Source organism: Erithacus rubecula (genome assembly GCF_903797595.1).
Source record: "Erithacus rubecula genome assembly, chromosome: 18".
Taxonomy (NCBI): domain Eukaryota; kingdom Metazoa; phylum Chordata; class Aves; order Passeriformes; family Muscicapidae; genus Erithacus; species Erithacus rubecula.
Genome location: NC_136670.1, coordinates 10,282,915 through 10,305,578, shown reverse-complemented (window position 1 = coordinate 10,305,578; position 22,664 = coordinate 10,282,915). Strand labels below are relative to the sequence as shown.

At 42.4% G+C, this 22,664-nt stretch overlaps 1 protein-coding gene across 1 annotated transcript in view; it reads right to left on the bottom strand.

The window, feature by feature from the left end:
• The window catches only part of TAF4 (TATA-box binding protein associated factor 4), a 34,785-nt gene extending 13,841 nt beyond the window's left edge, over positions 1-20,944 (bottom strand). The window contains exons 1-4 of the mRNA XM_079321361.1: positions 20,486-20,944; positions 17,441-18,529; positions 1,320-1,486; positions 477-596 (exon numbers count right to left, since the gene is read on the bottom strand). Of these exons, the coding sequence (XP_079177487.1) occupies positions 477-596; positions 1,320-1,486; positions 17,441-18,529; positions 20,486-20,801 (1,692 nt within the window). The 5' untranslated portion in view covers positions 20,802-20,944. The remainder of the gene's footprint in view (positions 1-476; positions 597-1,319; positions 1,487-17,440; positions 18,530-20,485) is intronic.
• Between the last annotated feature and the right edge of the window lie 1,720 nt (positions 20,945-22,664).

The following is a 22,664-nucleotide window of genomic DNA, read 5'->3' as shown; positions in this document are numbered from 1 at the left end:
AGCCTAGAGTGACATCAGTCTCTCCCTGAGTTATCAGTCACCAGAAGGACACAGACCAAAGCAGAGACTCATGTGAAAGGGAGAAAACTTTGGGAAGAGAAGGCTGCTAGTGCAGTCATCTTTACAATTGTCAATTTTGCTGCAGAATTCAGAGGACTGCAGATCCATCACAGGAATCACAGCCCTACATCCAAAGGGAATTCTTGTCAGTTCCTTTAAGCAGCAAGTATAAAGGTATTTTATTTTAGTCACCTCTGTCATTATACAAATTAAGAACACAATACTTTTAAATAGAGATATGTATAGGAGCAATATGAAATAATAACAATATAAATATAAAAATACCTGTACATCCAAAATACACACTGAGACCTGCAGATGTTTTAGAAAGGCTAATCCAGAAGGTAATTCTTCCCTGCACTGAGCAATTGCATCTGTGTGTGGCCCATGCACACATTACCTCCCTGCACACTCACTTGCACAACCGGGGGACGCTGGAGCGTTGTCGTGGGTTGCACTGTTGTTTGAGCCTGAGACACTTGCTTGATGATAGTAGTTGGTGTCACCTGTCGTGCAATAATGGGTGTTCCTGGAGCCTGGGGAAGAGGGGAAAAAATCACAAACACATCAGTGTCTTTAGTTAAATACCATCTGCTTTATCTGGTGTTCTGGTTCTGCATTATTACAAATATCAAAGAATGCATCTGAACCACTAGAAAACTCTGAGAAGGATTTTCAGTCTTGAACTTAATGCAACTGTCAAAATCTCAGTGTACATATATCCTTTTTTTTTTCTTTTAGTCTTGTATTTATTCTGGGGAGAAGAGTTGTACACATTAACCATATATGGTCTTCTTTATATCAAAGTTTTCAACTTAATGAGATTCAGATATGTAAAAATACTTTTTATGAGTAACAGCCAAGCTGTAACAGAATTAGGAACAAAATGCAATGCCTGTGTGTTGTGGAAATTAGATTTAGATCAGATATTTGGAAGAATTTCTTGGCTCTGAGGGTGATGAGGCCCCAGCACAGATTGCCCAGAGAGGTGTGGACTCCCTTTTCCTGGAAGTTCCAGGATGGGATAGGGCTTGAATCAATCTGGTCTAGTGGAAGGTGTCCCTGCCCACATCAGGAACTGGATGAGCTTTAAGGCCCCTTCCAACACAAACAATTCTGAGCTTCTTTGAGTCCATAAAAAGTCTGTATATCCCAGTTAGATCTATGGTTTCTTCAAATCACTAATACCACACCTTCCTTTCATGTGCATTCTTCACAGGGAACAAAACAGTTTTAGCAGCACAGCTTGCTGGACTGACCTGCACTGTGGATATCTGCACTGGGGGTGCACTGGTAGGTGTAGCAGGACGAGGAGTCAGAGTGTTCTGAGGCTGAGACTGGGCATGTGCCTGTGCCTGCATCTGTGCCAGGGCTTGCTGGGGGATCATCAGCAGCTGCCCGTTCTCACTGCGCACCAGGACCATGCCTGCAAAACAGAGAGTGGTCAGCAAACACACATCCTTTGCAAATACCAAAGTACATAGCTTTGTATGTTTGGGGGTTTTTTAATCCAAGTTGGGTACAAATGGAATTAATGTACTGCTGAAGGACTAGGCAGCCAACAAAAGAGGTTTAAAATAAAAGCAAAATGCCTAGCTGCATTATAGAATTTGTCTAGAGTAGCTTAATATCAGAAATACTCTATCTAAATGCTTAGTATGGTGAGCATCAGAACACAGTCAGTTGTATCTGCCCCAACCACAAATATTCCATGTGACTAGAAATAAAAATCCTACCTGCTCTTTACTAAGAAATTAATTTTATGAGACACTACGAATAGAAGAAAATCCTGCCATTAGGAAAGATTCCTGTTAGTTTGTCTTTAAGAAGAAAAGAAAAATAATCAAACCTAGGCTTCACCATCAACAGCAACACAATTGTCTAAGTTCTAAATTAATTTCCCATAACCAATTTAGTAATGAAAGTGGCTATAAAATCATAATCCCTCTCATGTGCATCAGCAACAGACTGCACTGCGCCATGTTACACCCCAAATGAAAAATAAAACAGAGAGGGAAATGAGGAACTCATTCCCTGCTCAGTCACTCAGATCAATACACTTAACCCCACTGGGTAGCTGTAGGGAACCAGATTTTAACAGGCAGATTTTCAGAAGTGATTCTCTCTTCCTTGAAGGCACAAACAAGATCTGGACAACATGAACTGCTTGCCAAGAGCTCCTTCATTCAGCATGCCTCATGCAGTCCCTGAGAGCCTCAGGACCTCATCAGTTCTGAAAAAGCCACCTAAGGAAACAAACTGGGCACTCAAAATTAGTTGGATTTTCTGAGGAACTACAGGAAGAACCTTCACCATGAAAATCAAGAGGCACTAGTGGAATCAGAAAGTTTTTCTTAAGTGCTGTTCAGTGAATCAAAAGCCCATACACGCTCCCCAACAATATCTGGAGATGTGGTCTATTGCATCTCAGAGCATGACTACTTCACAAGAATCAAGCTTTTATTTGCTTTTCTATTCTGGTGAAGTGCTGAAATGTTTACAGACAACGACTTGAACAGTTTTCTTGGACAGTTTTACAAGTAAACTGTAATATACTGATTCTATAAAATTCATATACTGATTTCTACAAAAATGAGTCAAAAGTCTTAGTTGATTTGCCCCTAATTTTTTCCTTACATTCTCTACATTAACTCTCTTTTAATAAAGCAAGTCACACTGAGATGTTAAACTAGTTTACATCCAAAATGTGACTTTCCATCAGAACCTATTTAAAAGTGTTAAGGTGGGACCCATAAAGTGCTATGGATAAGGGTTATATCTAGAAACAAATATCCTCAAAGTGTTTTTCTGTAGGGAAGGAGGAGGGGGAGAAACTTATTTATTATCTTGCAGACTGTAGAAGCAAATACTCTTTGTTTAGCTGTCAGGTCTAAAAAACTATTTTCCAAGCCGCTCCAAAAAGGAAGATCTCTTCCCCTGTAACTTATGCATGGAGAAGTATTTCCTTTAAAACAGCAAAGGCACACACCACCATCACCTCCACCAATCTTAGGAGAACTTAAGGACCTTAATAGTGAACACAGAGCTTGATCCTGTGGGCTGCTTATTTGAACCATCAGTACTTTCTCACCATCAGCCTAACACTATGGAGAGGGGGTTACTGAAAAAAGACAGAAACTGAACATTTTAAAGACTGCAGAATGCACCAACAGAACCTGGCACCCTCTTCAACGTGCAAACAATAAAATCTTGGGAAATGAACTCACATTACTCATTTTTGTCATCCCTCATAACAATCAGCTGAAGCAGCTAAACACTGAATCAGTGGAAATTTTCAATATTATTATAACTGAAATCAGCAGTACAGCAGAAATCTGATTAGAGGAGCTATTTTCAACATCAAATATTAAGGCTTGTTGAGAACTGTTTGGTTTCTAGCAAGTGAAAAGGCCCCATACCTATGTCTGAGCTTTCAGAAGTTCTTAAGTGCCACAGAACTCTACTGACATCCCATAACAAACTCTTTTTCCTAAAATTCACCAGTTTGGGCGTTCCCTAAGAGATCCTAAAGTTAACATGTCATCCAAATTCTTCAAACAGTTTTTTTCTTTACAGAAGACAACATTAGAAATACTAAGCCTAATTTTGGATAGGGGGGCATGTTTAAACTTCTTTCTCAGTGCAAAAAATTATGAATGAGGAGAGAGGAAAGAGGGGAAATAACCACAAAGTGAAGGTTCAACACCCCTGAAGTGCAAGCACAACATCTGAACAATGAAATATTCTCCCTGAGCTACATGCAAAATTAGAACATGCCTACACATTAACATAACACAACTGCTCAAACAGACAGTTGAAAAGCATATTAATGTGAGCTTTAGAAAACATATCAAGAAAGTTCAATTTTTGGCAGCAGACAGACAAAACAATCATTTGTAATTCAAACCCTGACTCTAAGAACTACCCTGTTAGATTTCTAACTACAGGAAGTCTGAAGTACCTCTTTCAAGTATTGAAGTCCTAATAAAAAAGTAACTCATACAAAGCCACATTTATATCTGTCACTATTTAAATAGTTCTTTCATTCCCACTCAAATTTGATATACAGTTATTTTTAATTTATATAGTTTCTAGCATGTCATTAAGTCAGCCTGTAGCACTGATAAATTCCTGTGCACACAGGCTACATACAAACATAGACAATTAGTACCATCTGACTAGTCTTGCATAAACTTTAATCACAATATGATATGAGACATTTGACCTGCTTGGACTGTTAGCTTGTTGGTGTCTGGGTGACTTTGGAAAAGCTGCAAAAATTCAGAATCTGATGAACTTGACATTTCTGTGCAGAAATTCTCCAGTACTACAGTGTGAAGTTTTGACTGAACACAAACCACCACTCCAGCTTGATGAGAATTCTTCAAAAAGGGGAGATGGAGCTGTTCTCTGAGCTTCTCTCTCCCCAATCCAACTACAGACTCTTTTGCAACCCCATTAGTTAAAAAAGGAACTCACCAACCTAAAACTATAGCCAAGCTGGAATTAAGTGGATTTTCAGTGAAGTTCAGAAGGGTCACTAGAGATAACTTGATTATGAATTAAAAGCAATGCCCATTTATCTCCTACTTCTAAACATAATCACTGTAGGACTGTAACACCCTCTCTCTCCATCAATGAATCTCAGTTAACAATTCATGCCAGAGGAGAAGAGGAAGTGCTGACTACCACATGTGTAGAAAAAGAAATTTCATTTCAAAACTTATATTTAAAATATGTAAATACATGTAAGTATCATAACCTCAAACTCCAATACATAAGGCTGCAAATGCTGAATGAAGCAGGACAGAATTGACTACCAGGTATTAAAAGACAGCTAGAATTGTATAACTTATCTCACTGTTTTAATTAAATTCAGCAACATATTTAAAGATGGAAAACATCTTTCTGTTTTATCAACCAGGTTTTTGTTCCTGGATTAATGGATTAATTATTATTTGAGATCAACTAACTAACAAACATCACTGGAAATGTTCAATTAGAAAAAGGTGACAATAAAACTTGGCCATTTTAAATATCTTTCTGCCTTCTTTTTCCTAGAAAGTCTGATCACGTGTACTCTAAAATCATATTCACTATTAAAAATGCAAACATTCAAGAATTCTTTCCAAGTCTCTCATTAAAAAAAACTAATTAAAATTAAAATTAATTACCATTTTTGTTAGAAGTTAGATGCTTAAAAGAATTCTGAAAGAGATTCATATTTTAGTTTGAATTAAACAATTCATCATGGCTCCAAATGAAGGATTAACAAAACTTAGTTGGCTGTTTCTGATGCCAAAAAGCCTTGTGCTCCTGACCAGCACAATGGCCAGCTCACATGTTCCTGCTGTAGAGACCTTCCCAATTGCTTTTTCTTGGGAAGTTTGTAGCTACCTTTTTACTTTAAGAAGAGAATTTCCTCATGAGACTAGGAAGGATATTCTCCAGTGGTTCAGATGCATTCTTTGATATTTGTAATAATGCAGAACCAGAACACCAGATAAAGCAGATGGTATTTAACTATAGACACTGATGTGTTTGTGATTTTTTTCCCCTCTTCCCCAGGCTCCAGGAACACCCATTATTGCACGACAGGTGACACCAACTACTATCATCAAGCAAGTGTCTCAGGCTCAAACAACAGTGCAACCCACGACAATTGGGGTCAGGCAGATCTGTTAGGTGGCAAAGAATCAATAGACAACAAGCTGGTGTTCAAAAGAATGTCCAAGCCTAAAACAATCACCAGAGGACTGATGCTTCTGGAGTAGAAAACCAAAGTCCCTACAAACATCTCTAGAAAAGGAGGTTATTGATCATACAGTGCAGTAACATCTGACAAATCTTCAAATCCTAACTAGATTTGCCAGGGAAGTTCACTATGAGGTTATCTTCATGTCAAAGCCCTTTGGGCCTTAAGCTCTTGAGCACACACTCATTTGTGGAAGGATGCTGCAAACAATTGACATGGCAGAAAAATCTGACAGTAATCCTAAGTAGGCTGTGCCATATTAGCAGGAGAAAGCTTTATGAAAGAATCCTTTTGGTATTGTCAGAAGAGATTCTGTTACAACAAAAGAGAAAGTGAATGTGTGTGTAAGGTTATGCAAGTTATCATACACGCCACAAAAACCATCTAAAGCAAAGGGGTTGATTCCATGCGATGTAAGTGATTGGATCAGGTTACACAGGGACTCCAGAATGACAAAACCCTTACAAAAGGATAAAATTTCTAAGATTTTTTCAATACAAAAATGCTGGAATACCAGAGAGAGAGCTGGAGAAAAAGCTGGCAATACAACTCACAGGAAGAGCTTTCAGAATAACTGGTACATGTGACAGGGCCTCTTACTGCAGAAAAGGAAAAGATAACCTGGTACTGATATCAATGCTGTCCAATAATCCACCATTCCTCCTCTTCCAGTACCTGATCCTGGAAAAACCTCCCACTCTACAGGAATGAAAGCCCAAGGAAGGCAGAAATAACCTATTGAAGTCTACTATTCCCCTGCAGCTCCATGAAAATCTGGGTCATTAAGGAAATCTTCCCTAACACCAGACAATTTCTAGCAGATTTAGAATTATTTACACACATTAAAGAGCAGCCTCTAATAAACCAGATGAGTAGCAGCCCATGAAGGACCATCTATACACCAACCCATGAGAAACAGGGATTACAAATCAAGACAAGTAACACAGAACTGTAAATGATAACAGAGGTGTGGATTAGATGTTATTGAAGCCTCACTACTTTGTACCTGAGGAGAAGCATGCACCACTGTTAAGTATATATAAGATATACTTAAGTTTAGATGCTTAGAACCTCAGAAGACCTATGTAGCACAAGTCCAGGAAAAACTCTACTTGAACTTTCTAGCCAAAGCCTTTGCCCTCATCAGCAATCTGAGCTTTCATGTTTCATCAACAAACGTGGCTGTTCAGTCATTTCTATAAAGACATTTCAGCTCCACAAGGACAAGCACAGTGCTTAAGGAGAATCTCCATAGTGCAGGAATCAAGAGTTATCAGCAAACCCAAGAGCTCAAAATGACCCCATGAGCAAGTGAAACTGCAGCTGCTCCAGAAGTGGCTGCCCTGCACTGGCACGACAGGGTCAGGCTGCAAACACGAGGCAGCAGCAGATCTGTTCCCTGCTGAGCTGCAGGCTCCATAAAACTGCCAGGCAGTGACAGAGCTGTCCAGCACACCAGAGCAAGCTGTACCAATTCCCTCATGCCCTGCTCCAGAGCAATGAGCACCCCAAAGCTGTGAGGCTGAGGTTCTGCACACAGCTGTGCTGAGCACACAGACACCTGTTACATGTTCAGCACCTGCTGCACTGCAGGCGAGCTACAATTTACCATGAAAACACATGGCACGATGGCAGGTGTTGCTTCAGAGCACCTTTAATACAAAATATTTGGAGTTTCTCCTGACAGGCACTGAAGACTGGCATGGCACAGAGTTTTAGACAGGAACTACAAAAGTAAATTCCATTTCCTTTTCAAGTCATGTCACTCTGGAGTAAAGGAAAACTCTACCCATCAAGTGCCTAACAGTGAAGATACAACATACAACTGCAGCATTCCACTGCTGGCTACCACTACTCTACCCAACCTGCACACACAGATGCCAACCAGCCATTATGGTCTCAGAAACATTAATTCTTCAACAGCTAATTTATGATTGTTGTCAACACAGATGAAAGATATGTTTGCAAATATCGTCAAGAATCCTCAGTGCAGTGCACAGAAAGTGCATTTTGTAGGGAACAAGTGCAAAAGTTCACATTATGAAAAAGTGCTTGTTTTTTCTTACAAAAGAGTCAATAGACAAAAAACTCAATTTCATTTTCAAAGCTTTTGCTTACTCTTACTATGTGAGAATTCAGTTTCAAATAACACAATTGAACTGTACCGTCTAAAAGGTGAAGAAGTGAATCATTTGTAAAGCATTGATTCACAAACCTTTTAAGAATATAGTAGAAGGAATAATGTCATGTTGGAATGCCAAAAAGACACTGCTTTTAAGAGTGATCCCATATGTAAAAAATCTTACCTGCTCATTTGAAGAGGTGTGTAAGAAATGTTCCAGGAAATACATCATTTTATATAGCAACAATTGACAAATGCTTCAACAATGTGATTTGAAAGTATTTTGACTTCTCTGGAAAGCTGTATTCCTTGGAAGTATGTTAACATGCCTTTCTAGTCAAGCATACAAAGCCAAAACACCAGTGCTCTGTCAAACTGCAACCCAATCATCACACAAATCTGTCTGATGTTGAAACAGCTAAGAAAAACACTATAAAGAACTAAACCAATTGCTTTAATTATTGATCTCCAAGCAATTCAGATGTAGCTCTGCCATTAATTTCAATATACTTAGATCAAACAACAAAGCAATAATACAAAAATCAGATTTGGGTTTGAGAAAGGAAGACACAAAATAAAGTGTCACTAATTCTTTATGTCTGTTATTTTAAATAGGAGGTTTTAAAACTCAACCTGTCCTCATTTGTGATAGTTTGTCTGTACCAAGGTGTATCAACATTAATGCTGTTAAGCACCTGAAGAAATGGGAATGGCTGAGTTACTTTGCATTTATCACCTCAGTCTGTACAGAAATACTTAATGAGGAGTAATGCTTTAAATCAATGTTTCTTCCTTCAGAATGCAACTGCCTAAAACAACTAAATCCATGAGAAGCCATAAAGAACACATTTCTTTAATTTGTTCCCACTGTGAATGTCCTACTCAGGGTACACACTCTATAATTTTAGCTGATGCCACCTCTTCACCAGAAGCTGTGGAGACCTGGAGCTGGACAATTCTACTGACTGACAGCTCCCTCCACATCCTCCTCTGAGAGTTCATGCCTCTCTCACTGCCCATACAGAATTATTCTGCTTTGAGCATATGCCAAACACTGTGCCTGTTAGTTCAATACAAACCATGAACAGGGACATGATATTACATGCCATTTGGCTGATAGCAACATTTATTAAGTAGCTCTGCTTTTGCAGTCAGTCTGAACACAGAAACACAATTATTTTCACACCTGTAAGCTCAAATTCAGAAAGCTTTTCAACAAACTCAGGTTTCGTTTTGATTTTTACTAACCATCAAATGCACAGTCCTGAGTAATGACTAAGCTTAATGACTGGGTATGACTAACACTTATAAATAATTAGTGCCTTTTCTCCCCCTCCCCCATGGAGGACAGGGAAGGAAAGAAAATCAAATGATACACTGGTAAAAAAGGAAGAAAGAAAGAACTAAGAGGATGAAGCTCAGTGCATGAACACTTGTATCTTCTTCCAATCCACTCTTAATACTACAGCAAACAAGCCTGCACGTATGTCTGTTAAAAACTAACAACTCCTCATGCTTGTTTTTAACTTCCACACAGTTTAGTCACTGTCAGCCTCCCTACTCCAGATCTCTTCTCCTCCACAAACACTCTTCTGGCCCCTTCCATCAACTCTTTTGCCACAGGTGCTGCAATTCCCCAGCTACTCCTTGGAGCTGGCACTTGTGACTCATGTGAGCACAACTGGTCCCACCTGCCACACCACCACTCAGGCTGAAAGCACCTGATGTTGTTACATTTGGAGAGAGGCTCTGAATCAAACCCTCCTTACAGAAATATTTGATTAATAAACTGAAGGAAAGTGTGCAGACAACTTAGTATTGCCTTGCTGCCCCCCAAATCCTCTGAGAAAGACTTGAGCATAGCACCACACCTGATTGCTTGGGTGTTGTTTATACTCTGATATCTAGAGCACACATTTTTCAACTGCACTGGTTGTCAGCACAGTCTATCCAGCACGTGCTTTATTCTGCACAAAAGCACTGTGATAGCTTTTAACAGTTCAGCTACTCTCAGAAGCATATATTAATCAAGTTATAATCATAAGTTAGACCATTTTTACAAGAGAGGCTTACTCAATTCAATATAAATCTTAGGACAGTCATGTCAGTCATGTGAAATAATATTGCACACTGCTGTGAGTTTTATGTTATTCATTGTCTAGGTACTGGGTATGTGTTACTGAAAAATACATTTTAGTAAGGCATTTTAAGTGAAAAAGCACCAAAATTAAGATACACAGCATTCTTAAGTTACAATTCAAATTTATAAACAGAGATCTACCATGGCAAAAAGTCAATTTTCATCAATATACTTTTCCAAATCCCACCAAAAGAGCTTGGTATCCAAACTGAACCCTGCACTAAATTCTGTACAAAGTAAAAGCAGCATCCCTATTTAACCTATTTTATAACACATTTACACATTTTGCTGAGCATCAACCTTTAACGTTTAAAGTGCAATTTTCTGATTACTGGTAATCTAAGAAAAACTCATCATTTTACAATGTTATTCTGAAGCTGACAACAGTTATTGACTCAAAGATCAGCTACATTTGTACAATGCCTTAAGAGAGCTCTACTGAGGTGCTGAACAGATCTCACTGCAGGTGTATGAAGTCCTTATAATTATCACCTCTTTCTTGATTACTGATAATCTATACCATGATACAGTGACTATCATCAACATTTTGTTCTCACAAAAAATATTCTATATTTTAAAAACCCTTAAAGGCATAAATAAGACCTCAAGGACAATTATTATATTTGACATTAAATATTATGCTAAAGACACCTGAAGAGAATTATTCCAAGAGAGGAGAGTTTGCTCTATTCACGTGTCTATGCCAAAAAAAAAAAAAAAGAAAAAGAAAAAAAAGGCTCATCTAATCTGAAATATGGATGATCACATAATCTTTACACCTGTTTAATTACAGCCCGTACACAGACCAGGCTGTATCAGCAATTTTGCTTCTCTTACAAGGAAGCAGATGCAAGAGGGCTGATACAATTATTTGCACACAGGAATGGACCTGTGGCTGTGCAAAGAAAAAGCCCTTTGTCACCTGTGAGCAACACAATCTCCTAGAGTTTGGCCTTCCTTCACCCAGAGCTTTAGGTTCATAATACACCTGAAATAACTGTCTATTAACCAGGACTAAAACCTCCTCTCTACCACTGTGTTTCTCTTTAGTTGTGAGAAACTATATTTTCAAAATCCTTATTTTCATGCCACTACCTCTCCAAATCTTTCACAAGACATAATGTGCCTAACAAAGTTAAACTTGCTAACAGTCTTCCAAACTAGAAAAAACGTTTTTTTCTTACATGAAGTAATGGCAATAAATTAAAAAATATTCAGACCGATTAATGGAGTTACAAACATTCATAAAGTTTCAACACAAACAATAATCTTGACAGCAGCAGCTATTTTAAGGCAAAAATGCTGATTTTGAATATTTCTGACAAAAAAATGCACATAGCAACAAAAAGTATTTAATGTGTTAAGCGACTTCTATGTTCAGTTTTTTCTGAGCACACGCAGTATTGATCACACAGTTTTTACATAAAGCAACCTTTCCACACACCAGCACTTTCTCTTCCCTTGAACCCAGATAGTTTAAATATCAGTATTTTCAACTGGGTTCTAGAACTACATAGAATTTTTTAGAATTATATTTACACATCATTTCCTAAAACAGGGAAGACAGGCAACAGTAAGAGTTGTCATCTAGCAAAATACTTTAAGAGTTTGTGATGCAATTAGTCCCTTATTAGTGGCCCAAACTGATGAATTTTCACCTCAGTTTGCTAAATGGGCTGCAGCATTCTCTGTTAATAAGGGATTCAAGTCCTGGGCAACATTCAAATTTCTGGTCCTCAAACCAGGAAGGTTTCACTAGCAACCTGCTTAGATTTCCAGAGATGGAAAACATGTAACTTCTTGCAGAGCACAGAACACCTCAAAATAAATAAATCACTTCTGGTTATTGACCAATAACCTTTATCACAAGCTTAGTGATACCCAAAACCCCCAGAAAATCACAATTTGAAGATCATACAGACATATCCATACATGCATTTCCAGAGACTGCTGGGAACAGTATTTTTCATAACAGAACTGAACAATATGTAATCAGAGTTAATAGCTTTCGTAGCTTAACAGAATCACAATTACAGTCCCATTAGATCCCATCACTTAACAACACAGTCTTATCAGATGTGCACAACATCAAGATAACTCTTTTTATCAGAACCAAAAAACCCTATTGCACAGCTCTCTGAGCTCCAGGTTCTTTGGGGTACAAAGCCAAGCAAGCAGGAGTCCTCAGTAATGGAAGTGCAATGAGAACAAATACAACTTTCAGTCTGGTGACATATGGCAGATCTGATGTAGCAGATTCCAAATAAAGCAGAATGTTCCTTTTGCTGATGCATGATTTGAACATAAAATCCACCCCTCAACCAGAAGAATTCAGCAGAAGAGATCCACAGTTATCTTCCAGAAAGACAGACTGCTTTACACGCCAACTATAGGACTCCCAAGCTCTAATCCTGGCAAAATATTGATTCCTGCATGGCCTTGGGCAAGTCAGAACTTCTCTAACTTGCTCTTTCCCCCAGCTCTAAAGCAGAGCTCATACTACTTTATTTACCAGCCACACATGCAGGTTGCAAGAATTAAGTTTTGTAAAATGCTTTGAAAGTAAAACATACTGTAAGTACTCTAAGAAACCCCCATTGTCATGGTGCATTGCAGACATTATTTTTAACAAAATCAAGCCATGCCAACACAGTTAACAGGCATAATATTGGCAGCACATGCTACATACAGGGAAACTATAATGAGGATATGTTGGAACTCGCTTACTAGTCAGTGAGAAATAGAAACAACCACATTCCACTACTTCATAGTATTTCTCCTGTTCTTTTTATATTCCTTATATTAAGGAATTCTGATTATTTCCTCATCTGTTTACATCCTAGTTCCTTTGGGCACTTCTAAGGTACCAAGTTTCAAGTACAAAGCAACCCAAAGAATGAGGCAATGAGTATGAAAAAGTAACACAAATTGCATGATTTGATTCTTCTCAATTGCCACCCTTCTCCATTTTTATACACTCTCCCATGCCCAACCACCTACTACCCCAACTCCCAACTGAAGGAAATGGAATTACTCCTGCAGAAGTTATTTCTCAGTTACTCCAGCTCCCAAAAGTACAATAGCTCAAGTCAAAAGGATACATACTCAAGCTTTAAATTATGTGTTCACATAGTTTTCCCATCCTAAAGCCACTATAACCATGGCCTGAGTTAGAATCCTTCTTGGACAGTGAACACAAGCTAAAAACCAACCTGTTTCTGTAGAAAAAGCTCAAATTTAACACCTCTAAGGCCATGAAGAAGACCTTGGGCATGCATATTCACAGAACATCTTCAGGATGTGCAGATGTATAGCACTGATGTTCTTTCAAGTATCCTTTGCTTCTGGAAAGCATCAATGGTAAGTTTTAACCACTGCTAGAGTTCAGAACTCTGGAACATTCCACTGCTAAAGGAATACCAGGAGTTCCTCAGTCTATGAGAGGCCCATCCTCTCCTCACCAATGAAAAGGCACATGAGATGCCCTTCAGAAAGAAAGCAGCAAAGAAATTTTTAGTCTCACCCTCTATCATCAGTGACTGGCAGATCTGAGTTTTGAGAAAGTAATAAAAAAGTTTTATTTTTAGATACAAGTGAAAACAATTCTCTTCTACAACAGCTGCAGAACTGCACTGCTGCTAGAGGGAAAACTGGTCATGACTGAAGAAGTGAAAAAAAAAAAAAACCATGAAGACAACCCATCCTATCTGCTATCTTCAAACAGGACTGCATGTGTCCAGATCATATTTAATCAGGAAAATAACAGTCTTTGTGATCAAGCCACCAAATTTTCATGACTACTAACAGTCACTCAGGAGGTAAAAGAAAAGAGAGGGACAGAGGGAAGTGAAAGTTTCTAGATTTCAATTTCACCTAAGCTAGTAGAGAGAACTGTCCAGACCTACCTGCTCTGTGCTATTCTCACTGCATACCTTCAGCACTCACCAATCTGCTCCCTTCTCTAAGAAGACACCTTAAAACTTATTATGGGATGTCTGTACATACAGATAAAGCAGAAGACAGTAGCAACACAAACTTGCAAGAAGAGAAACCAAATCTTTGAACCCCAAGCTGACAGCACTGTTAAGTAAGCAGAAACTCACACATGCTGGGTTTGTACTACAGCACTGCTGGGCAAGATGGGGTTCTCAAAAATTACAAAAAAGACCCAAGTTTTGCCAGTTTACAAGATGATTCTACCCTGTGTCAGCAATGACCTCTAAACACTTTATGCATGCTTACAATGCAAAAGATAAATTTTAGCAAATAATCCCAGTTATACTTTTCTGAGCACTTCTAACAGTGGAACACTGACTTACTGCTTTTACCAATTCACTCATTTTCTACCTCTTAGCATATGATGGTTCATAACACATTGCTCATTACTGAAGTACTCAAAAAAACAAGCATCATTCAATTTATTTCCAGTCAGTTTCAGTAGTGTTACATCCTTAAGGCAGTATTGCATAAACTTGTGTTCCCACCCCCTTACAAAATCAGCTCACAATATTTCCATGTCTTTTCTAAGAGGGTATAAATAAGGTTATTTTGGGATCATCATTACCCAAATCTGTCCAATTGGAGCACAAAGTTCCAAAGACAGGCTCCTGAAGAAGAGACTAAGGAAAACAGTCTTCTTCTCAAAGATGTCAGAAGTGGAAAACCACCACTAACACATGGATAGTCCCCAACAGCTCAGTTCCTTGGAGAAGAAATACACAAAAATCCAGTAAGGTCACAACAATCATGGCCCACTGGCTCTTCAAACATCTCCAATTTGATCAGTCAGTGTTTGCTGCACAATTGGCTTGATGCAATACAAAGCATTATTCTAACAGTAATATATTTTAAAGACCATTGATGGAGTTTATTTTCCACGTGGTCTGTCAAAGAAAATATCTGAAACCTTGAAAGGTTTCTGATTTTCAAGTCCCAGCTTAATAACTCCTGCTGACATTTTACATTCTGCTTTCTATACATGTGACACTGTAACTGTATTTTGGAGAGCTAGAAACAGTAATTCTGGATAAGAAAATAACTGTAAAATGTGTACTGTGGAGGTCAAACCTTCCATCAGAATTTTCTAAGTGTTTCTAATTCTTGGTGTAAAAAGCTGTGTGTGTAGTGTGTGATTTCAAATTATTTCAAGCACTGTCTTAGAAACTCTTACTAGCACACACAATTAACTTTTAAAAACAAACTTGTGAATGCTAATTTGATACATGCAGTAGGTGCACAGCACACAGCTGCAGCTTCACACTACCAAACTGCCTCCAAAAAGCTGGCCTAGGATGCTGTAATTTAAAATACAATTTCAAAAGCACAGCCACCTATTCTCCTCTCACTGTGAGTGTACCTGCACTCTGCTGAAGATCACAGAAGCTGCACGTGGCCAGATTTGCAGAGGTGCTTGGCCCTTGTGCCTGAGAGATGTTTGGATGAGCCCAGCATCCACCAATTCTTAAGTGATTTGAAAAAGATGGTTTGTGCAAAGCATTTTTAAAGCTGGATACTTTTGTGAAGTATAAAAAACAAACTAAAGCAATGGAAAAGAAAAATAACCAGTTCCACTAAAAAAATCCTTTTCAACATTAAGTCTGTCTTAACGTGCAAGAACTCAGTTTCCAATTTCAAATACACTTGCTTATTTTAAGTCATGCTTATTGTTTTGAAGTCATAGAATTTTCTTTAAGTGTAGGACAGAATAAAAAGTGCTTCATAATAATCCAAGTGCTTAGAACCTGTATTGTTTTACTTTGATCTATCCAGAACTCCAGAGGAACAATTTATGGCCCAATTTTGCTTAAGGACTGGCAATGCTGCTTCTAAGAGTTAATACATTTCAGGATGCTGTGGCAGTCTGAAAACATCAGTTACCTGAAAAAGGGTCCCACTGGACTCCACAGTAGTATTTCCCCTCATAATCAGGTTTATAATGCAGTATTAACAAAAAATGCAGGTATAAATGGCCCCAGACTAAACTGGATCAATCCTTTGATACACTATGGCAATAAATAAAATAAGGCTTTTCCAACCTATCAATTTACAGGCTTCAAATCAAGCATCATGATTTCAAGATCTGAGTTTAACTGCTATTTTTTAAATTAGCAACATGTCATTCAAATTACTCATATATGGAATAATCTTTTACAGAAAAAAAAGAGGAATATTTATACCAGTTATTACTTGGATACACAGAACATTTGACAGACTTCATCAAACTACATGGCATCACATACCACAGACAGCATATTACACAAAAACACAGTGTTTAGTTCTACAGCACATAATTCCTGATCTATTTTATGTGACAGGTGCATTGCTCTGAGGTTGGTCAGAAGTTCCAAGAGATGTATTTTTACTAAGACCACCTACTAAAATAACCAACTATTTCATTCACTGTAAATAGCAAAATTTAACTAGCTGTTCTTTGCATACTGCCCTGCAAACAGTGAGCAGTAAGAATACAGCCCTTGTAAGTATTATTATGAAGACAGGAAGCAATGTGTAGGTTCACACAAGTATTTGCAGTTAAAAATTAAAGTGGATACAAGCAACAAGCTTGACTCAAAATCACAGCAAATATATAACATTAAATCTCCAAATCTAGGATAATTAAGGAGCAACAGAACAATTCTGAGCAAATAAATGCTTCTCAGCCTGCTTTTCACTCATCCACTGAGTTCAGGACTAGACTCCTTGTCCAGAGATGCTCAGCACTAAGCATGAGACTAGCTACTACAAAAGCTGTAGCCCTAGACACAACAGGGTGAGGTAAGGACATAGGAAGTCTGCCTTTTGTATCAGAATGCTAGTGACTAAAAAGATGATCATAAGCTCCAAATCTCTAAGTTTTTAAGTCAGACTTTGAAGGTATTTAAAGCCAAAGTAGGTAGTTCTCCTGTGCTGTATCTGCTGCTTCTCTGTTCATGAGAGCTCTGTGGTACTGGGGGCATACAGGGACAGGAGGGAACTGAGCAGCACATAAAGGGTACAAACTACTGACAAAACCACCTGAAAATTCAAAATGTCTTTTGTGCTAATGAAATAACAACATTTCATTGGATAATGTTCCATTGTCACACTTTGGCAGTTTGCAGCTTCATCTACGCTTACATTGGAACAAAGATACCAGGCAGAATTATTTTCAATTACTGCTGAAAAGACTTTCTGGTCACTCAAATCAAGCACTAAGTAGTGGAATGTTACTATGCTACTACTACTCAACACCAGACCATTCTCATTGTTACATGTCATGTCTTTTCCACAATTCACAATTAAATGACACAGAATCTTACTTGGATTCCTTCCTCCCTGCAAGAAATACACATCCAAAATAAAACTCCTCAATCCTCTGACTTACCTGGTGGTAACTGAAAATTCTGAATGTTAGTTGGATTCTGAGGTGGCTGAGGCAAACGAGGTGCTAAAACTGTAGGAGTCAAAGTTGCTCTGATTCCACTCGTAGTTGGTGTTGGAGTCCTTGGCAGACTCTGTGCCACTGTATTGGCAGTGCCTTTAGCCATTCCTGTGGGGGTGCCAGGAGCTGCAGGAGGTATCCCACCAGGATTGGGAGCAACATTGGAGAGCCCAGCTTGCATAGTTTGCCCAATAATCATGTTACCCCCTGTAGTACTGGGCTGGCCACCAGTAGCCAGCGTCTGCTGCTGGGATACTGCCTGGACTATAGTTTTAGGAGACTCAGATTTGATGACCTGTGTGGCAGGAGCCGCTGGCACAGCGGAACCAGACTGGCTGTTCACAAGTGACGTCTGGAGAGAAACTCCAGATCCCACAGTGGCTGTGGCAACAGCAGGAAAACTCCCCACACTGATGGTTGAATTGATGACAGTATTGCTCCCGTTCTGAGTGGCTGCACCAGCTGCAGCCACCGTGGGTCCTGCAGTGTGGATCGGGGGCCTCACCAGCGTCACCGTGGGCGCCCCGGTGCCAACGCTCGGCGGTGGCTGCGAGGAGATCACTGTGGGCGAGGAGGAGGATGCAGAGGACACAGCAGTATTGAGGAAAGAAGTCTGGATGACAGTGTTAGAAGCTGAGGGCAGAACAGCATTAACAGCGTTTCCTTTCCCCACAGATCCAGGTCCATTGTTAACGAGAGGGGCAACAGCAGGTGCAGGAGCAGGGTTGGCAGTCACGGGAGTCCCAGAGAAAGCAGCACTTCCTGTGTGGTGAGAATTCATCACCACGTTACTCCCATTCAAAGTCTGCACTGTCGTGGTCCCAATCTTGCCATTCCTGGTGGACAAGGCAGTTGCCATGGTGCTGATAACCACCGATTTGCCCTGACTGAGGGTCCCTGGAGCAGCAGTGACTTCAGATCCTCCTGCTGCTGCAGTGGTGGTGCTGGTGCTCGTTGTGGTGGCTCCATCCAGAGCTGAAGTCTGGGACCTGGTGTTATGATTAATAACACCCCCCTGCACTCCTCCTGCCCCTGCAAAACAACAACGAGGTTAAACAGAGCAAATGAGCAAGAAGTGAAGTCCAGCAAAGACAGAATGTTCTCCCTTATACCAGGTCTTCTCCTTCTCCATCTCCCAAGCTACCTGCCTTGAACCAGGAAAACAGGACAGAGTACAAACTGAACATGGCTTTGCAGACGTTATCCTAAAGCCTCCAATGTCCCACCAAAGACTGGCAGATTCAGTATTAATTGCAACACCCCCGCTTTTGACACTACAGTAAGACAAAACAGGGAAAACGGATTTAATATGAAGTAAGGGAAGGGAGTAAGAAGATCATCTAAGACCTCTTCCCTATTCTAAAGACTGGCATCCCATTTAGAAACAGGACTGCAACTGCAAAAGGGGGGGAAATGGCCATGGAAGACACATTATTAAGACATACTCCCTATACCCAGCACACATTACTCTCTAATCCTGTCATCTCCCAGAAAGAAAGTCAGTCAGATCAGGAGGCTCAATAACAGCAGAATATGAAAAGTGAAAGGAAAGAAAAACATCGGCCTGGCAAGATAAGAAGTACTGCAAGGCCTGGAGTAGGTTTCTAGAAGACCCCTCTTCCTTATTATAGAATTTGTTCTGACAGTCCTAAAGTTCCCACAGCCAGAGATAGTTAAAAATAAATAAATAAAAAGCAAAGCTGGTTTTCAGAAGGGACAAGATGATGTAGCTTCTTGTCCTGAATAATCCTCATGCCCCTTGATAAGGCCTGGTGTTAGCACAAGTACAATCACACACAGTCCAGGTCCTGGCCCTAAGGAGACAGAAATGGGAAAAGAATAGTGACAGGCAGACACTGAGATGCACATTATAAGGGTCAAGGAGATCCTCCTAGAAGAGCTTCATCAATCATAACAGACGGTCTGTAGTATCTTCTTACACTTCAGCAAGATGAAATCAAAAATAAAAAAAGGGGGAGGGGAGGAACTGCAGAGAGATTCTGGGGAGACATTTCTTTCAATCCCCCTGAAAAACAGCTTCCCTCCATTCCCACGTAGTGAGCCCTCAGTCCCAGCCTTCCCACTGCCCCCCTGCAAGCCTCACAGCACGGAGGGGGGAATATTCCCAGGCAGCTCCGGGGGTGGGCGGCTGGGAGAAGGCGCTGTGCAAGGTGGGGTGTTGTGGCCTGAATTCCCCCCCTTCCCGGGACCCGGCGTTGTGACAACCCCCCCTTGAGGGCACAGGAGGAATGAGAGGTGTTAGATGCCCCCTCCAAGCCCCTGGAACAAGGGAGGGGGTGCGGGGGTAATATCAAGGCAGGCAGATATGGGGGGGGAAGCATTTTGAGGGACTTCCTCCCCTTGAAATCCCCCCTCGCTTCCTCCTCTACAGGAAATAGGTGTCATGATTAATAACACCCCCTTCCACTTCAGCAACAGCGAAGGGGGAGGGGAAGGAGCATTTACACAGACAGCTAAGGCGGCATTATCAAGAGGGAATCCCCCCCATAACCTCCACCCCTGGAAAGGCAAGGGGAGCAATCACAGGCGGCATGGGAGGCACAGCCATGACCAAGGGGGTGGGCTCTGCCTCCTTCAGTCCCCGAGATTAACAGAGCCCTTTTACACTCCAGCAACAAGGGCAGGAAAAGCAGAGGGGACCGACAGAGTCACGGACGGGCAGTGCCGGCTCCTTCTGCGGGGCGGCTGCCCCCACACATGATCCAACACCCTCGAGTAAGCACAGGCGAGGAGGGAAAATAAAGGGGAGGGAGCAGAGGCGCGGATACACACCGAGGGGGCATGATGAGGGGAGGCTCTCCCCCGTATGATCGATACCACCCTTTGCACTCCCGCTCCTGCCACAACGAGAAGGAGGAGAGAGGGAAAAGGGGGGAAAGCAGTGAGGGAAGGAGGCAGCGGGAGCTGGGGAGTGGGGGGAGGGGAGGGCCCCTCTCCCTCAGAGCCCCCCACCCCTGCCCACGTTACCTGCTTTTGTGATCTCTGGGGCACTCAGTCCCATCTTGCTGCCGCTGCTGCTCTCTGTTTGGGCATTAGCATTGCCTCCTACTACTACTCCTCCAGGGCTGGGGCTAGGGCTGCTGCTGCTACTGCTGCTGCTCACAACATGGTTCCCCAGCAGCCCCCCAGCGGCCCTCAGGGGCTCCTGCGCCTTGTGGTGCTGGTGGTGGTGGCCGGAGGCCGCCAGCTGGGACTCCAGGGAGCCCACCAGGTCGCTCACCACCTTCTCATCCACCTCCGTGTTCAGGAAAACCTCATCCAGCAGATCCGAGCCCGCCGCCATCTTTTTTCGGAGGGTTCCTGTGAGCGGCTCCCTCCTCCCCCCCCTCCCCTCTCACGGCTCCCTCCTCCCCCCGCCCCGCTCACACTCGGCCCCCCCGCCCAACCGCGCACGCGCGAGCGCCCGGCCCGCACATCACCGGCCGGCCAGGGATTCCGCCCGCCGCTGATTGGCCGACGCCCGCGCTATAAAAGGCCGTGCAAATGGCTGCGCGCTTAGTTGGGAGTCGGGCGGCGGCGGCGGCCCCCCGGCGGCCGCGGGCGGGCGGGGGCTGCGGCCCTTCGGTGCGGCCGCGCCGCGGGTGCGGGGGGCTCGGGAGCCGCGCGGGGCGGCGGGGGCGGCCGCGGCCGCCGGCGGCTCTTTGTCTGCCTCGGCCCAAAATGGCTGCATGTTTTCCCTGCTGCTCCCTGCGTCCGGGTCTCCCCCGCCGGCGCGAGTCTGAAGGGCGCCCCGCACCTGTGCCAGCTGCGTGTAACTGATCCACCGGCGGGGCGGGCGGGGCACACGCCCAGCCCCGGGCGGGGGCAGCGGGCGAGGAGGAGCCCCCGCGCCTGCCTCCCTCCCGCCGCCGCTGGCGGGGCGAGCGGGGGCTGCAGCCCCTCGGTGCGGCCGGGCCGCGGGGGCGGGCGCCGGGCGCGGTCTGACTCAGCAAGGCCGGGGCCAGCTCCGGGAAAGCGCGCCCGGCTGCGAGCCCAGCGCCGGCAAGGCGAAAGGAAGAAGAGAGGGAGAGAGAGGGGAGGCGGGGGGGAAAAGAGAGGGAGACGGCAATTTTGAACGGTCCAGTCGCAGCTGCGAGCCGGCACGGCGGGGCGATCCCCGCCCGTGTGTCAGCCCGCGTTACACCCCCGCCGCCGCTTAACCCTTGGGGGAGAGCCGCGCTCCGCAGCGGCGCTCGGCGGGGAGCGCGGCCCGGCCCGGCCCGGCCCGGCCCGCGGGGCTCGGCGCCGCCGGCTGCAGGTGGACATGATCGCTTACAGGAGGCAGCTGCACTTTGACCTTGTTGTGCAACCATCATAAAGGAAGTAAATAACGTAAAAACACAACCCGCCTTTCAATAAATGCGCTCTTCTGCCAGGCGCTGTTTCCCCGGAAAACTGAATTACTGGAACAGTATTAGCAGATGCAATTGGAACGATATTATCAGATGGTACAATTTATCTGTCACAGAATAGAATCATAGAATCGTAAAGGTTGGAAGAGACCTTTAAGATCAAGTCCAACTGCACTGCCACTGTAACCCCTAAACCACTAAATCACATCACCCAGTGCCACATCCAGATGCCTCTTAAACACCTCCACGGGTGGTGACTCCACCACCTCTCCGGGCAACTTATTCCAATGCCTGATTTAACTTAACTTTCAAGTTTTAAGGGGCAGCAAGCTTAAAATAGCACCTCTTATATCAGGATTTTAAAATAAGCTTTGCTCTTATGTTTTGGGAATGGGCGGCATTAGAGGCTGGAACTCTGTTGTAGTGGGGTGGGCTCAGCACCTGCTGGTTGATGATTTTGGAGAACTGACTGCCTGAAAGCTGCTGCCTGGAGGCTGGTGGAAACCTGGAAGTACAAGAACTATGAGTTATCTGTGAAAAGGGGATCACTTGAAATATGTCCAAGTTTTCTCTGCATAGGGTTGCCCAGATGTGGGGTGTCAACACTTCTCTCATTGCATATTTGTGGATCACTTAATTTGTAATATCTAACATGAATTAAATTGATCTGCTTGACAGTCAACCCCATGAGCAATGGGAATGCAAACATACCTACAAGGGAGAAGCTGTTTGCCAAAAATTCACATAAAAACTGTATGTATTTGCTCTTGACATACAATAATAGTCCAAGTAACTTTGAATCAAAAATCCTAGAA